This window comes from Triticum urartu, chromosome 2A (genome assembly GCF_056163025.1).
Source record: "Triticum urartu cultivar PI428250 chromosome 2A, HENAU_Tu73, whole genome shotgun sequence".
NCBI lineage: Eukaryota > Viridiplantae > Streptophyta > Magnoliopsida > Poales > Poaceae > Triticum > Triticum urartu.
In genome coordinates, this window is record NC_141874.1 from 730,733,197 (window position 1) to 730,750,832 (window position 17,636).

The 17,636-nt window shown below is 44.5% G+C and overlaps 3 protein-coding genes across 5 annotated transcripts; 1 reads left to right on the forward strand and 2 right to left on the reverse strand.

The window, feature by feature from the left end:
• Positions 1-2,589: 2,589 nt before the first annotated feature.
• On the reverse strand, positions 2,590-6,682 carry LOC147987304 (uncharacterized). Of its 2 annotated transcripts, none has more exons than XM_087540291.1 (6): positions 6,255-6,682; positions 5,254-6,082; positions 3,611-5,166; positions 3,413-3,504; positions 3,215-3,314; positions 2,590-3,067 (listed from the first exon to the last, which is right to left on the reverse strand). In XM_087540291.1, exons 1-6 carry the CDS (start codon positions 6,617-6,619, stop codon positions 2,920-2,922), a joined length of 3,090 nt encoding a protein of 1,029 aa, XP_087396417.1. In that variant the 5' UTR covers positions 6,620-6,682; the 3' UTR covers positions 2,590-2,919. The 2 variants fall into 2 exon arrangements, with proteins under 2 accessions (XP_087396417.1, XP_087396416.1); XM_087540290.1 differs by having other exon boundaries at positions 3,215-3,304; positions 3,407-3,504.
• Positions 6,683-8,459: 1,777 nt separating this feature from the next.
• On the forward strand, positions 8,460-11,494 carry LOC125540160 (uncharacterized). The gene is made up of 8 exons (XM_048703748.2): positions 8,460-8,681; positions 8,777-9,546; positions 9,629-9,817; positions 9,918-10,026; positions 10,125-10,183; positions 10,268-10,378; positions 10,467-11,088; positions 11,197-11,494. Exons 1-8 carry the CDS (start codon positions 8,549-8,551, stop codon positions 11,346-11,348), a joined length of 2,145 nt encoding a protein of 714 aa, XP_048559705.2. The 5' UTR covers positions 8,460-8,548; the 3' UTR covers positions 11,349-11,494.
• Positions 11,495-11,692: 198 nt separating this feature from the next.
• MRE11 (DNA repair and meiosis protein (Mre11)) lies at positions 11,693-17,510 on the reverse strand. 2 transcript variants are annotated; one of them, XM_048703750.2, is made up of 23 exons: positions 17,245-17,510; positions 16,950-17,005; positions 16,569-16,704; positions 16,304-16,461; positions 15,975-16,065; positions 15,745-15,864; positions 15,605-15,673; positions 15,389-15,480; positions 15,204-15,306; positions 15,008-15,115; positions 14,861-14,923; positions 14,723-14,794; positions 14,480-14,557; positions 14,338-14,400; positions 14,184-14,250; positions 13,984-14,066; positions 13,404-13,517; positions 13,213-13,290; positions 13,069-13,137; positions 12,753-12,976; positions 12,434-12,521; positions 12,126-12,311; positions 11,693-12,037 (listed from the first exon to the last, which is right to left on the reverse strand). In XM_048703750.2, coding segments are annotated over exons 2-23 (2,100 nt in total). In that variant the 5' UTR covers positions 16,952-17,005; positions 17,245-17,510; the 3' UTR covers positions 11,693-12,001. The 2 variants fall into 2 exon arrangements, with proteins under 2 accessions (XP_048559707.2, XP_048559706.2); XM_048703749.2 differs by having other exon boundaries at positions 12,753-12,979.
• Positions 17,511-17,636: the final 126 nt, after the last annotated feature.

Below are 17,636 nucleotides of genomic sequence, written 5' to 3' on the forward strand. Positions count from 1 at the left end.
TGCTTTTTTTAGCGTCACAAACATTAGGTGTTGGATCATCGCTAAGTTTTTTATCAGGACCACGACCAGGTGTTAGTCGGGGAAAGGACGAGTGAATGGGAAAGTAAGGTTTTGTTATTGAAGGCCATGGAATTGAATTGGTTCCAACCAAGGACATTGATAATGAGACTGAACTCAAAATTTGTTGTTTGGATGTTCCAGCAATTGGCACATGGAATTCGGAGGACAGACTCCATTATGATGCTTGTTTGGATGGTCATTGCCCATTGGGATTGCTCATTTCTAGGAGGCGCTCGCTATGGGGTGTCGGAGATTCGCCGGAGAGGTGAGAGACGGAGGAGGAGGGCGGAGACAGGCGACTGCCTTGCACAATGCGTCGAGGACTGTTTAATACCACTTTTATTTTCGCCACGAGCAAGATGAAGGGGTATGCGAGGCGCACGCGGAGGGGGAGGGATGCCAACTAAGAGGGGAAACTTAGGGTCTTGTCTCCAAATTGATGGCTGGGGCACATGAGTGTTGTCGCGGGACTTCAAATATCCGTTGCCAAAGAATGTCATGGCTTTTCAAACAATGATATACGAGCCACCCAAACACCAAAGTTGAATTCTAGGCCCAACATCTACATCCAAGCGGTGTTTAAGAGGGGGAGCGTCTTCGTCTCATTTATGGTGAGACACAAGCTCGTATCGCCTCAGGCGTTGTTAGTAATGGGCGGGCCCAAGTAGCTTCCTACATGTTAGTTTATTTTTCTTCTCTGTTTATAATACTGGGCCGAGCCAAAGGCAAAACCGAGTTAAGTCTCACAACGTGCGAGAAATAGCCCCGGTATCTAAGAGGAGGATGTGAAAGAGTGTGGGCCCTATAAGGTTATCGATGGGTAAAATGAACTTATTTTGTATGCTATCCGATGATATGCTATGTGTTAGTTTAGCACTATGGTGGTGATCATTGTTTTTCCTGCGGGGAATTTTCAACCTATTTATAATCAATCGTGGCAGTACAAAAGAACACCAGATGTACAAAAATTACAACCAAAAATATATGACCACCAGCGACGACTATAAGCATTGGAGCAAGACAAAAGACATGTCGCCTTCTTCGTCCATCCCTCACCGGAACCGGCAAACCTTATTGTAATAGACAGTCAAAAAATCGCCGTGCTAAGCCCTACAGGACTAGCGCAACAGAGCAGCAACCATCACCGATAAAGAGAATCGTATATCAAAAGGATTAAATCTATAAACATACAGACAAAACTGGATCAAAAACGGATCCATCGAATACCAACACCGACTTAATCCCGCAAGATGCGAGCAAACATGAACCTCATGGGCAGTACTGGGTTGGCCATGCAGGTTTGTGATTTCGTTCGATTTTTCCTAGAAAATAATCTCTCTACCATACTTTTCCTATTCGCTTGTATATTTGTTTTACTTTTCATTGTTTATTCATGAATTGTTTTTGAAAATCAGGAACATATTTTGAACTTTTGAACATTTCCTCAAATAAAAAATGTTTTCTTCAAAATTGTGAGCATTCTTTTAAAAATTCTTGAAGATTTTTTCATATTCATGAACTCTTTAAAAACTTACAGAGATTTTCTAAGTCCGTGAACATTATTAAGTCATGAACAATTATAAAACTCGTTAACAGTTTTTAGAATTCATTGGTATATTTTCATATTTATGAACAATTTTAAAATTTATGAACATTTTTAAATTCATAAATGTTTTCTAAAATTATGAATATTATTGAAAATTCAAATAAAATAAAATTAATGAATGCTTTTTCTAAAGTGTGTTAATGGAATGTTGGTTCTGATACTGTCATGCAGGACCGGTGGCCCAACCAGACGCTTACAAGCAGGGTCCACTTGAAGGGAAAATTTTGAAGCTTTATTGGGCCTCTGTTTGTAGGGAGCTTAGTAATTGTGACTAGGATTGTTTAAATTCAATGTTTTTTCCAAAACAAATGAATATTTTGGAAATTCACAAAATTGAAAATTCCTATTTTTAAAGTGTGTTAATGGAATGTTGGTTCTGATACTGTTATGCAGGACGGTTACACAATTATGCCCAACCAGACGGTTACCAACGGGGTCCACTTCAAAAAAAAGGATTAAAGCTCTTCTAGCCTCTCTGAGGGAGCTTAGTAATGAGAGAATTCCTTATTTAACACTCGCTTAAATTTTTGTGCCCTATTTAACACCGTAAAAAATTTTCTTCCTTATCTAACAACAATGCTAAAATTTGTTCCCTTTGTGACACTTCCGTCTATTTTGAATACTAACGGTGTTAAATGGTACATGAAAAGACGATCTTACCCCTAATGCAACTTGTGATCAAAATCATTCACATGGGGATCAATAATTTTTTCCTGTTGTTAATTGCAAAACTGGGCAGAACTTTCCTTGTAAACATGCAATTCTGGACAGTTTTTTATTTCGAAATTTAATTCAAAATTGTGCAGAACCTGCGACAAAATTCATATGTATATTGTTCAACACACACCTTTCAAATTTGCCAATGGCATGAGGCACTCCATATACATCCAGACTCACATACATCATGCGTATACATCATATTAGCAACCCAAAAGTGGCTCACATCATACCCAGGGTCACATACATTACTCCAAGTCCACACATACATCATATTAGCAACCCAAAAGTGGCTCACATCATACCCAGGTTCACATACATTACTCCAAGTCCACACATACATCATATTAGCAACCCAAAAGTGGCTCACATCACACCCAGGTTCACATACATTACTCCAAGTCCACACATACATCATATTAGCAACCCAAAAGTGGCTCACATCATACCCAGGTTCACATACATTACTCCAAGTCCACACAACATGACATGAGCAGCAACAAAAGTGACATTAAGTGAAAGAAATTAGATGGAGTTCACAAGCTGAGCCGCCTTTTGCTTCTTGTGCCCATTGCAGGGCTAGTTGGGTAAGCTCTTTTGCTTCTAGTGCCCATTGCAGGGCTGTCAAATGGAACCATCAGATTGTTTTGATCCTTTTTAGCAAGCTCCATCTTCCTTGTGGCCCTTAAAATAACAACATGGCTGTCAAATTATTCTAGTGCATGTATGACAACAATACATATGGATATATTTGATACATGTATGGCAGCAAACAACAATATCAACTATGCATAATATGTGATATTAAAATCCAGAAACAGAAAAGGTCACCTTTTCCCCCCTTTTGCATTTTTCTTGTTTGTAGTCTCCAATGTTTGGTTATGCTTTCCCTTCTTCTTGGTTGTAGTTTCCAAGTTTTGGCTATGGATTGCATGAATACATACAAATCGAACTCAGTTTTCGTTTGGCACAAATAAAAACTCAGTTATTATTTGGAACAAGCATTGGTGTAGAATAGGTAACCTTGGTGGAAAATAGCGGCTGCCGGCGCGTCATCACCTCTTGGCACAATGGATGACTCGGATGTTTTAGTAGTCTTCCTCCTCTTCTTTGGTGGTTCTCTACACGAGAAATGAGAAAGTAGTGAACATTCATAGGTGATTACAAAACAATAATGCAAGAAAGTAGTTAACATGCAATAGGAGAGTAGAATGGATAGTTGATTACCTCACAGCCATGAAAGCAGCAATGTCATCTTTGTTACCCTTCTTGCACTTATGCCAATGGTGCCCGTATTCCTTGCAAATAGGGCACAAGTGCTGGCCACTTTTCCTCTTTTTCTCACCACAACCCTTATGCCTCTCAGTTTGGGGCCGACCAGCTACAGCTTTTAACAAGGGTGGATGCACGAAGAATCCATGGTTAGATTCAGGCCACTGGGTCTTGTCACACATAGCAGGGATTAGTTGGCCATAAGCTGCCCTAAACTTGTCAATGGAGTAATATGAGTCCACATAATTCTGTATATGTGCAATGACAAGTGATGTGATGAATGCTAGAGCATGCTTGCAAGGAAGGCCGGAAACTTGCCATTGTCTACAAGAACATGTGTTGTTATGCAAGTTGACGACAAACCTAAACCCGCTGCCTCCCAATTGAGTAACTTTAGCAACTTCTTCCGAGCTTTCTACCACCTCCAAGTTTAACTCTCTACTCTTTGCATTCAACTTCTTCATTATGTGGGGCAAAATTAATAAGCCAGCTAACTTCTTTGCTACTTTTCTCCTTCGATTCCACATGATCATAATCATCTGCCTAAGCTTGTCAATTAAGTCATCCAAGTTCAAGGACTTGTGGTGCTTAATCCATTTATTGAAGCACTCTGCCAGGTTGTTGGTTACATAGTCCACCTTACAAATGGTTGAGAACTGACTCCTAGTCCACAACCTAGTGTGCCACTTCCTAAGATATGTAGTTGCTGCTGGCTTTGCTGTCTCCATTGCAACCCAATTTTTCTCAAATATATACTTGTTCCATGAGTAAGCAGCAGCCCAAAGATGGTCATCAAATACCTTTCCGTGATACTTCTTCTTGAAGTTTGACACCAAGTGAAACATGCATTCCCTATGTTCTACCTCTGGGAAAACTTCCTTTACCCCTGTCATCACCGCCTGGCCAGCATCAGTGCTTATGGCTAAACCCCTTGGCGATCCTATGGCTTGCCTAAGCAATTGCATGAACCAGATCCAGTTCTCATTTGTTTCGGAATCAAAAATTCCAAAACAAAGTGGATACATCCAATTATGGCCATCTACAGCAGTAGCACTGGCTAGCTGCCCCTTAAACCTGCCTGTTAAGAATGTGCTATCTACTGCCAAATACGGTCTGCAACCACTAAGGAATCCATCTATGCAAGGTTTCAAAGCAAAGAAGAACCTTCTAAACCTGATTTTTTCTTTTATAGTGTAATGATCAATCTGCACTATGCTACCAGGGCAAGAGATTCCAACTTGTGCTTTAAACCTATACAAATTGTCAAAGCTGCTATCCCAATCACCATATAGTTCTTTCAGAGCTAGCTTCTTACCCATATATACCCTCTTGTAGTGGATGTCAACCTTGTGGTGTTCTTTAATCTTTTTGCGTAATGCCTTCGCTCCGAGAGTAGCATCTTCAATCAGCCAATCCTTCACCTTATCACATATCCAAAACTTGGTTGCATTCTTCATCTTCTTTTTCCTTCTTGTACTAGAGCAATCATGACCACATGGGTTTTTCTTCACCTTAAAAAGAGAGATAGAGGTAATTAGCTAAAAACACTTGACAATTATGCAATAAATGTTCACAAATGAATAGAGTTAAACAATTACCATTACAGTACACTTATCCTCCGTCGTAGAAGCATGTATCCTCCATGGACAATTATCAGCATCTCGTCTTGAACAATAGCCCCTAAACCGATGAGGTGTACTATACTCGGTGTTATACTCAAATTCATGTTTGATTGCATGCTGAGAAAGTGCCAACTTGAACTCTTTCATGCTGGGATATGTAAAGCCTTTTGTCATTGGAGGGTCTAATTTGTCATACTCTACATGTGGAGTATGCTCTGCCTCATGGAACTCCTCATCCTCCTCTACTTCATCATCCTCTACTTCAGACTCCCCTACTTCATCGTCCTCTACTTCAGACGCCTCTACTTCATCATCCTTTTCTTTATTACGACAAAGAACCACATCTAAGGGCATAGGTTCGTCCACTTCATACATATTCTCCTCATCAACACCAACATGCTCATTCTCAGGTCTTGGGTTGCGAAGGTAAGTATCATCCTCATGTTCTATATTGCTGTTAGGTTCATCCCACTCGGTGATAGGCTCATATGGTTCCGAGGGATCACAATATGCAATAATCATATGCAGCATCTTTGTCTCCGAGTGTTTTTCAAACATAATCATCAAATCTTGGTCAGATTTTACTTTTGGACAGTTTTTAAGAGCATAGTCATAATATTGCACATGTGCAACTTCCAAATAACGCGGCGGGTACTGCTCTACAATTGACTCGACCAAATCCTTATAATTTGTCAAGTCACAATCGATAACCTTCTCAAAACAAAAACATCTTATGTCCTTTCGAGCTTTCTTTGGATTGCCAAACAATTTAATTTTGAGCAAATAACTCGAATTTGGATCCATCCTGTGAATTAAAAAGACAACTTTAAACTTTGCTTTAAACCTATGCATGAGTATTGCTAGACAATCTGATCATTAACAGAAATTAAGTGAAAAGATCTCTTCCTCAAATACACAGCTACACAAACTAGCACAATCTATGCATGATAATTGCTACTAGATGGACTGGCCCTTACCCATCTGGACACGCCCATGTTGCTGGCGGCAACTGAGTACCTCCCTGGCCTGAAGCTGCTGCCAAGAACGACCCAGCCGTGCCCTCGCCAGAGACCCCAGCCACTGCCACGCCCTGGCCCGAGCCAGCTGCAGCCGAGCCACCGGCCAGGCCCGAGCCAGCTGTAGCCGAGTCTCCGGCCTGGACCGATGCTGGCTCAACCCCACCGCAGCCCGAGGCTAGCCCGACGCCCTGGATTGACCTGACCTCAGCCCCGCCGGCGCCATCGGCAAGCACGTCCGCAGCCGCGCCATGGCCGTCGTCCGCAGCCGCGCCATGGCCGTCGTCCGCCGCGCCGTCTCCATCCGCAGAACTGCCGCCATCCATAGCCCTCCGCCGCTGCCGCTAGGTCTGGGAGGTTCGCTGCCGCCGCCTGTAGGGTTGGGAAGAAAGGGGATGAGAAGAGTCGGGTCGGGAGAGAATAGAGAGACCGGTTTGGTCTCTGTTTTTCTTTTTCCTCAAAGGGGTAATTTCGTCCAACAAGAAAATACTGACATCAGTCAATCCAGATCTTAACGGCATATGCTAACGGACTTGACGGAAGTGTTAGAAAGGGAAAAAAAATTACACTTGGTGTTATTTAGGGAAGAAAATTTATTAGAGTGTTAAATAGGGAACCAATATTTAAAACAGTGTTATATAAGGAATTTTCTCCTTAGTAATTGTAAGGACACTTAGTTTTGAAAGAAATTAATTTTCAAAATACTAATGCTCCCTTCGTTCCATAATGTACTGCATATAAATTTTTCTAAAATCAAACTTTGACCAAATTTATAGAGAAAAGTATTAACCAAATATATAAAATACTCTCTCCATTCCAAAATATAGTGCGCCCACGCTTTTCGAGGTCTAATTTTGATCATAAATTTAACCAACGAGACCAACTATGGCGAGAGAAAAAATTATGTAATTGATAACTTCTTTCGAATACGAATTCACTGATATAATTTTTGCTCCCACCGCAATCGGTCTTGGTAGTTAAATTTACGGTCAAAGTTGAAGCACGTGGATAAAGGAAGCGCTACATTGTGGAATGGAGGTGTTCCATAATATAAGAACGTTTTTGACATTAGTGTAGTGCCAAAAACGTTCTTATATTATGGGACGGAGGGAGTACGTCTTTTGATGAACCTAATAATATATGTTTAACATTCTAGATGTAAATATTTTAGTTTTCGAGTTTTGACTTTTCTGAAAATTTGTATGCACATTATTCAACAAGAGAGTAATACTGTAGAGAAACTCAACATATGGACCGGTGCCGATACCGACTCGAAGCCTCTAGCACGTTCCTCTTTTTAAGGACGCCGATAACTGCCACACGTGTGGCATATACGACATACACCCACACACCGTGTGTGGTGTGAGCAGGAGGCAGCCCACACGGGCTGTGTGTGGGTGGACATTAGAATTGCCTACACGTGTGGGCGCGGCTACTTCGTGCCACACGCCCAACAAGTACTACTCATCTTCACCCCATGCGTGTGGCACGAAGTAAAAATGCCCACACGTCTTGACGCAGCTACGTTAGGTACCCCGCGGGATGACGATTTAGTTGTCATAATGGTTGGCAGATGTAGTTATCCGGGATGGCAAGTGTAGTTGTAAAAGCATGGCAACTCTATCTATTTTGATTAACTATAGTTGCCATGTCTAATTTATGGTAGTTGCCGCGTGTAATCAAACCGTAGTTGCCGTGTGTGATTAACTACTTGCCACATATGGTCAAAACAGTAATTGCCATGTGTATTTACCTAGTTGCCACGTGTGGTCCAACCATAGTTGCCATGTATTGTTAATCACAATTGCCATGTGTGTTTATCTGGTTGCCACGTACGCGCAACTGCAGTTGCCGCGTAGCAAAGAATCACAGTTGCCATGTGTGTACCAAGTTGACACGTTCGCGTAACTGCAGTTACCATGTAGCAAAGAATCACAGTTGTCATGTGTGTCTATCGAGTTGCCACGTTCGCGTAACTGCAGTTGTCATCCACAAGGTAGTAGTGTCGTGTGGGCGAAAAACAATTCGCCCACACGCGCATGACCTAGTTGGTGGCTGTGTGAACGAAAAGCAGTTCGCCCACACAATGCAGCTGGCAAACAGCGTGAACGACAATTCAGACGTGTGGGCGTTAGTGTTTTCGCTTTTTAATCCTCTCGCCTTTGCCGCACCCTCCGTACCGACTCGACTCCGTCCCAATCGAATCGACCGCGAGCGACTCCAACGAGCCGAACCGAAACATCACCGACCCACCAATGGCGACGAGGCCGGGCGACGAGACCGCGCAGCCCCCGCCGAAGCGCCCCCGCCACGACGGCGACCGACCCGAGCCCGAGCCGGCGCCGGCACCGGCGCGCGTGCAGCTCAACCCGGCGGACTGCAACCTCGGTAAGCACACACACACCCGCCGAAATTAAAACTGTCTGCAAACCCTCGCTCACACAAGGACTGCTGGACACGTGTCCCGCTGCTTCTCTCTCCAGACTTCGACGTCGGCGCCGGCGGGCTGCGGGGGGAGGCGCTGCACGGGGGCGGGTTCGCCTACTGCTGGTCGGGCGCGCGCGCGACGGCGGGGGTCCGGGGCGGCGGGCGGTACTGCTTCGGGTGCAGGGTGGTGGCGGAGCAGGCCGTGGAGATGGGCGACACGGAGGCCGCCCAGCGCCACCTCTGCCGCGTCGGCGTCTCCCGGGGGGACGACCCCGTGGGCGGCCTCGGGGAGGCCGGTGGCCGCGGCTTCGGGTTCGGGGGCACGGGGAAGCTCTCCCACCGGGGCAGGTTCTTCGATTACGGCGCCGCGTTCGGGGTCGGGGACACCGTCGTCTGCGCCGTGGACCTCGATTCCAAGCCCATGGCCTCGATTGGGTTCGCCAAGAACGGCGAGTGGCTCGGCATTGCTCACTACTTTGATGCCGGACACAAGGGGTTTGGTCTGGTTGATGCTCCTGTGAGGCCGATGCAGTGGGAGTCAGCAATCTTCCCGCATGTCCTGCTGAAGAATGTCGTCGTCGAGATGCAGTTTAGCAGGGAGGATGGGCTGGAGCCGGTCGATGGCTACGAGCCCTGGACCTCATCTTTGGTCGATGGCAATGCGGTGCTTGGGCCTGTGTTTGCAGAACGGAAGGAGTGTGAGGTTATGATGATGGTTGGCCTCCCGGCTTCGGGGAAGACTACTTGGGCAGAGAAGTGTGTCAGGGAACATCCGGAGAAACGCTTCGTCCTTCTTGGAACCAACCTTGCATTGGACCAAATGAAGGTAACCGCTGCAACCCCGCCCATCTTACAAGCAGTGTTTGTTCACTTGGAATTTGCTTTTCATCTTGTTGTGCTCATTGCAGGTGCCGGGATTGCTTCGTAAGAACAACTATGGTGAGCGCTTTGACCGTTTGATGGATCATGCCACACAGATTTTCAACACATTGCTGGACAGAGCCGCAAAGATCCCCCGCAATTACATTCTCGACCAAACAAATGTGTACAAAAGCGCCCGTATTCGCAAGCTGAGGCCATTTGCAAACTACTATAAAGTAAGCCGCCCGAAAAGAGACATACCCTGCTTTCAGGAGTTGTTATTAAATAAATTAACAACGTGCTAATGTTGGATGGTTTATATCTTATACGCAATAGATTGCTGTGGTTGTTTTCCCATCGCCAAGTGAACTCAATTCCCGGGCAGCAAAACGATTCCAGGAGATGGGGAAGGATGTACCGGCTGAAGCAGTTGATCAGATGACAGGTAACTATCTAGGCAAACTTTTGGGGTGTTTTTTTATCCCTGTTTTATCTACATCCTTTATAAGTCACTAATAATTTACTAAATGCTTCTCTTTTCAGCCAATTTTGTCTTGCCACTGTCAAATGACATTCCTGGTTCAAAGGAGCCTTTCGATGAGGTTTACTACAAGTCATGATGATGCAATGCAACGTTTGGCCACTTCACGTTTTTATCAAGCTCATTTTTTCTTCATTGTGCACAGGTGATTTTTGTGGAGCTTTCCAGGGATGATGCCCAGAGAGACCTAGACGAGATGAAGCGTCTGCTGCCAAGAGCCTCGACTACCAGCCATGGCAATTTCAGTAACCAGATGGTATGGTGTCATTACTCTTTCTGAAATTGTTCTGCCCATGCGTCTTTCCATAAGTATCCTAACTGACTTCTCTGAGATTGTTTTACAGGTGAGCTCAGCATATACCGGGACTGTTTCTGTGGCAGGACCATCTCCGTCGCCAGGCTTTGAACCACCAATGAACTACTCCTATGGACAAGGTGTGCATGCTCCGGGTGCACAGGCTGGCTACTCAAATGCTCCATATCAGATCCAGTCAAGCTACTCGAATGCCCCATATCAGCAACAGACATGCGCAAGCTACCCAAATCCAAGCTATCCAAACACCGCAGACCAGAATCAAGTTCACGCAAGCTACACAAGCACCGCAGACCAGCATCAAGTTCACACAAGCTACGCAAGCACCGCAGACCAGCATCAAGCCTACGGAAGCTACGCAAGCGCCCCGCTTCCTGGATATGGATCACCAAATGCATATGGTTCCCAAGGGTACCCAAGTCCATACAGCAGCCCTGGTTACGCGATGAACATCTACCAGACTCCTGAGCCAGAGGGAGAATACGTGGGATCCGGCTACGGACCTGCACCCCCAGTCCATGCCCAGCCATCCGGCTACGCACCTGCAGCTCCAGTCCATGTCCAGCCATTGCCTCAAGCTGTTCATCAGCGTCATGATGGTGCTTCCTCATGGAGCTCTGGCAGTTACAGACCCTATGGACAGCAGCCTCTTGGTAAGCGCCTAGCTCATGCCCCAGGCTCTTGCTTTAGTTCACTCTGTATTACATACACCCGAGTTGATTGGTAGAAAACTGACACATTTCTCTTTGGACCAATGGCAGATGCGCGCTACACAAACACGAGCCCGCAGTACGGTGCTGCAGTCCCCATGCCGCCTCCGCACGGAGCTCTTCTGCATCCAGTTCCTGGGCCGCCGCCTTCAGCACCTCCCCCTCCTCCCTACTACATGAATGCACAGCCAGGCCGTTGGTAGGGAGTGCTGGAGCTCCGGGTATCAAGAGGATACCAGAGAAGATTAGATAAACGTGACCTAACATGCCTCTGTAATTTGCTTTTTGAGGTTCCCAGGAAACTGTTTCTGTAATTGTGGCATTATGTATAGTTTTGCACGTATGAGAAGATGGCCTTTCCTGGATTATCAGTACTATTTTCGTAATTGCTTGAGAAAATGATCTTCTAGTCAGTTTCAGATCAATGCCTATAACATACTTCCCTCTGTTCCTAAATATAAGCCCTTTTATAGATTTCAATATGGGCTACATACGGGGCAAAATGAGTGAATCTACACCCTAAAATACATCTAATACATAGTTCGTATTGAAATCAAAAAAGCCTTATATTTAGAAACGGAGGGAGTACTTAAGAGGATGCCATAAGCTCACACGACAGACTAGCCTGCAACAGAGTATATGCCGATGATAATACTGTAGTTCCCAATGGTAAACTGGCAAACTAACTACCAGCGTTTAGCAGTTACAAGCATATAAATTACAGTACACGAGATCGTGTGATTGAGTTCCACTTGTCTTCCACTGCAAACAGACCGCCAGCCAGGTTGATGGGAACAACACATCAGCTATTCTAACCCTGCCCTTGATTCTCCGGATCGCTTCATCAGAATGAGAATCATCTCCTCTTGACGGCTCCGTAGTTCCTCGTGACCTGCAAAACAGCAAAACTCTTGATATCAATCATGTAACACGACACAAACAACATTCTCACACGACAATTACGACGTGACTTCGCTTACCCGAGGCGGAGGTTTCTTAGGCTTGTCATCTTCGTCGCTGTCATCGTCTTTGCTCATCACCATGCTTGGCATGGAACCAGTGTCGGCTTTCCTCCCTCTTTTCGCAGTGGTAGTGCCTCTGGCCCGACCTCTGCCTCTAGGAGCCGGCCTTTTCCGTCCACTTTGTGGGAAACTGTCCTCGGGATCCTACGAGCATTCGAGGAACCATAAAACACAGTTCATGAAGTCGTTTGTCAAAGGCGGTCCAGATTGCCAATTTGTCATGGATGTATAATGACTGTGTAAGTATAACGAGGAAACAGACGTACTGAATTTTCAACAACTTCATTTACTTCGTTCGCTGCGTCCTCATCTGAGGAAGAGTCCACCTCCTCACTGCGAATAGCAGCACTTGACCTGAAAATGCTGTTCGGTCAGATCAATGTTGAAGTTCCAGCACACAAGTTCTACGACATTCAGAAACTTCAACATAGGTAAATTGCAGACAACTGATTAGAGTTCCCTTTGTCCATGAGCTCCACACTCATGGTGTTAATCCATAAATTTCTCCAAGGTAGCATATAGTTCACACCAGACTAGAAATTTTCAGTGCTGAAAAGACAAAAATGGCAAGGAATTTTAACAAACCTTGATTGACTGAAACTAAGGGTGGTTTGTTTCAATGAGCCTTTCCCCCTGCCTCTTTTGGAAGCTCCACCTCTAGCGGCACCAGTAGCATCTTTAGAGGGTCTAGTAAATCCAGCTGTAGACCTGGTTGATCTGGTACCAAGAAGCAACTCCCTGGTGTCCTCGTCATCACTAAAAGTGTTCATGCTACTTTCAGCTGCTACAGATTTACCTCTAATAGTATCCTGCTTTGAGTACCATCAGAGCAATAAGCAGGTCAGAAACTGGAGCATAAGGAGGTGCGGCAGATGGCAAGGGCTTAAATATATGTGATCACCAAATTTTGAGTGCTTGATGCGAGCCCTGTGTCTCCCTTGGAGCGTAGAGATATTTCCTTTACACGTTCCTAGAGAATAAAATGGTCAATCATAAACCTTTCTGCCAGAACCTCGTCGCAAAACTACAGTACAAGGGTTTGTACCTGCATGCACTCGCCAACTTTGACTATTATATCTTCTTCCTCGATTTTAAATTTCTCTGCTTCGGAATTCAGTTTCTTCTGCAATTTCGAACAAAACGTTTGGAGCTTAGACATAACTTCTCAGGCATCATGCGGCCAAGTTGAGGACTAACACTATATGCCCAAGACTACAGAACGGTAGCAAATCATACCCTTGTTTCATCCAGATTTCGCTGCAAACAGGCATAGAATGCGGTCTTGTCATCCTTGCTGACAAAGTCATGCAATGCAATGTCCAAGTCGTCAACTGGAAGAATCTCCATTTTCTGCAAACAAGAAATGTGCACCATTGTAGAAATAAAAAATAAAGTTTGAATGTATTCAAATCTGTAGAACAAAATTTGGAAGTCCGCTGGAAAATAAAATCATCCATTGTCTCACAATACTGTTATCAACTTTCAGCTCATGTAAAATTTTAATGCGGCCGAATAGCCATGTAGGTGCATCATATTAACTGATCAATGGCCCAATGCCTATCACAATGCAGCTTCTACCTTCTAGCCAAAAGTATTTATCTGTCATTATATTTATGATTTTATGAAGCATATTATATTTCTCCAATACTAAACTAACAGTGAGCATTTGAAACCGCTTTAATGCATGATGCTTTGTTTTCCTGATATCATGTATTATACAAGTAGAGGGCATGACATTAAGAATAAAACAGATACCAATATGTATCCCATCCCCTTCTGAAAGAAGAAATATAATAGATGTAGTTTCAAGAAATACCAAGTTATTTTCTGCAACCAAAGCTTCAATAGTTTGTTGGTTTAGTTCCTCAGGACGAAGTTTCTCGGACTCATCGATATTCTCTACAACATATTAAAGACAACGTCAATGAACGTTTACTCAAAATTTCTCATAGCTCTGTATTTTCTCTCACTAATCAAACATCATGTGCACTGTTTTTCTTAAACACAGCAAAATACCTCCTGTAGTAGTCTGGCGCTTCTTTGCTGCTTTTGAGAAAATGAGAATATCTTGGGGGTTCGCAACCTTTACAACAAGAGGCCATGAAATGAGTTCGTTCAGCTAAGCTTGAGAAGAACACTTTAATAATTAATGCATTAGTGCCCGAGGTACCTTGCCGACATACTTCTGACCAAATCGCTGTGGGTTTATTGTTGAAAACCCAGAGTAATCTACCTGCAAAACAGTACCCAGACTTTAATGTGTTTTATATATCTTCATTATTTTTCGCGGATTACTTCTACTGATATTTTACCTTGATTCGAACTAATGGAAGTTTGGCTTCAGATCTACTGGCTGTTGGTTGACTACTCTTTTCGATCAGATTTCTTACCTGAAATCGAGGTAAATCGTTTCCATTTAACAAAGGAGTTTCACCAGACTAAAGAAACTGGCAAATAAGAATTATTGATGAATTCACACCAGCAATGCCATATGCTTATAGGAAAAGGGACAATATCTGAAGTTCTAAACACAAAACAGGAAACTGAAAACTCACAATTTTATCCAAATGTTCAAGAACAGAGGCCTGATCGTTAGGGTCGACATCTGCTTCATCTTTCAACACAACCTACACATTCAACACCATGAGAAACCGAGAATCACTTATATAAGCATGAAGTAAGGAGTGGCATACCTCAGCATACTCAAAAGGTCTAACGGTCATCAAAGGTATTTTGTTTGGTCTATACTGGTTTCCCTGTTGAAGGAATATGCAAGGAATAAGAAAACTCTGAACACCACAACAATGTAGTGTTTAACATAAAAGAAGAAGAAAATTAACCTTGATTTCTAACAAAAGAACATGCTTTGGTTTTGCTTCACCATCAATCAGGGAGGTTGCAACTGATGAGCCTGGCTGCGTAATGTGAAAACCCATTCCAGGGACCTCCTACAGGCAATTGATCAGAAGGCAAGTGCACAGTAAGTTTTTTCCTTGAAAAAAATAATAATTTCAAAAAGAAATCCCAAATTATTACCTGGGGATCAATAAGGCATTCATGCTCATGGCCCCATACCACGAAGTCTAGAAAACGTGGTAAGAAATGCTCGTTGATGGCACTTTTTGGGTTTGTCTTTATCCTGTATGTGTTCAGAACTTCAGATGTAAATTGCTTTCCAGCATGCAGGATTAAGGACTGAAATAAATTAGTAAAATGCATACCTGTTCTGATGAAGTACCAGGATATTGAACCAGTCAGATACTGATAGACCCTCTTGACTTTCAGGTCGCATCCATTGTACTGAATGTGGTGTCTGAAGTGTTGAGATACAGAATATGAAATCATAAAGGGGTGACTGCGTTGCAGATGTACAAAGATACAAAAAAAATATTGCTCTATAAAAAGCTCCAAACCAAACTAGCAGAATGGAGAGGCACCTGAAACATTCTGTTCAGTCGCTCATCTCTAATGTTCCCAAGGCCATATAGTGCAACTGTAGTTGTACCCTGAAATGATATGAAATTACAGATTTGGCATCTGAGAGCTCATGATATTGCCTGGGACTGAAGTAGTTCACCTTTTTAACAAGTACTGGATGGACAGCTATTTGACCAACACCAGAGCCGCCAAGGTCCATCTTCCCAAAATAATTTACAAGATTGCAAGCCGAAAGGATATCAATAGCAGAGAGGTTATCCTACAATGAGGAAAAATGAACGAATGCATAAAAGAAAGTGGAGAGACATAATACAGATAATTTCAGTAGAAACCCATACAATTCAAAAGATCATAAAAATAAGCTCATACCACCCCAGCAGGATCATCATGATTTCCATGGATAGTGAACACAGGCAAGCCAACATTGAAATGTGGGTCTTCATAGTTTACGTGGCCAAATCTGGTAATGGAACAGGAAAGTTCATCTGAGAACATGGCCAAGAATATAACTGCACGCATCTTTCCTACGGTTTTCATGCATGATAAAGAGATAAATAAGATCAAAATAAATTAAAAGTAATAGGCTTTCTCATGAAAAATCATGTGGTTGTCCTTCTTGAATTTTTAAATCGAGTAATCACCAAAATATGAGGACCGTTATGAAATGGAATGTTGAGCTTTGAGATTCATTGTTCAACCTGTTTGGGAAGTTGACTGTCTGATCACTGACAACCTGGAACTTCACTGGCAGGTCATTCAGGCAGTAGCGGCGTAGAATCTCAATGGTCTTCACCAGGGTTGAACGCGAAGGCTTGTTCTCATGGAACAGGTCACCACCAAGAAGCACAAAGTCTACCTGCGAATCAGTCTCATCCCAGTTATTACAGGCCAATAATGGGCTGTCCACGACAGGATGAACAGGTGGATCAAAATAACCGCACGCAAAACATTGCTCCTACGAACCTCCTTCTGCTTTGCCAACGAGCATATCTCCTCAAAAGCCTCGAACGAATCAAACCTCCGTATCTCGTCCTTCTCCATGTAGCCCAGATGGCAGTCGGTGGCCACAAGTATCCGGAGCGTGTCTCTGTCGTCTTCCCTGCAGTGGCATTCAACAGCGAACAGGTCAGGAGGACAGGACAGGACAGCATCATGTGGCTGTCAGCCTAGTGGCAGGTGGCAGCCAATCGAATGCCCCAATGCACAAAGATAGTTGTCTCTATGCAACGAGTAGTAGTTGTCTCTATGCAACGAGTAGTTAATTGCAAAAAATTCGGATTGATTACTATGTATTTATCCAGATTATCATGCCACTAAGGCATTATGATGATCAGGTGGACTCACATTGCCTCTGCTGGTTCCAACTATAGCCAAAGCACTCGTCTCCGATCAACAGCTCACTGCAAGGACAACAGACACACAACCACGGTTAGCTGACAAGCGACAATACCAACGACTCGAGTGGCGGGAGCACGATGGAGGCTTGGAGGCGTTCCGTCGAACAGGTGCTGGGCGCCACAACAGCTGCACCACACGCCCAAACCAGAGCCAACCTCGCACGCAGCAAGCCGCCACGAAACAAGGCACGCGGAAAACGCGGAGACGCCGGAGTCTACGGCGAGAGAAGCACGGCAATCACCTTCTCTTCTCCTGTCGCCACCTCCACCGCCGTCGATGGGAGAAGCCCACCGCGGCGACCGACCTGGCGCGAAGCCGTAGTCGGTGGACGCTAGTCTCAGCTCGACCGACGGACCGCTCGCACCCTCTCCTGCACGCAACGGCGGCGTCGGAGTCGCGGCTGCTGACCAGGGACGACCCGAGCGGCGCGGCGCCACCTGTGTCAGCGGCGGACGAACCGGAGGCAGCGGGAGGAAAGGAAAGAAAATAATTGACCCGCCGGTCGCGGGACCCTCGCGGCTTTACTTCCTTTCTGAGTCGCCAGGCTAAACAGGCCCACGAGTCTTCGGCCCTGAATGCCGGCCCATGGGGTAGGTCCACCTGGGCCGCCCAGGATAGAACCTCTCTCCCCTG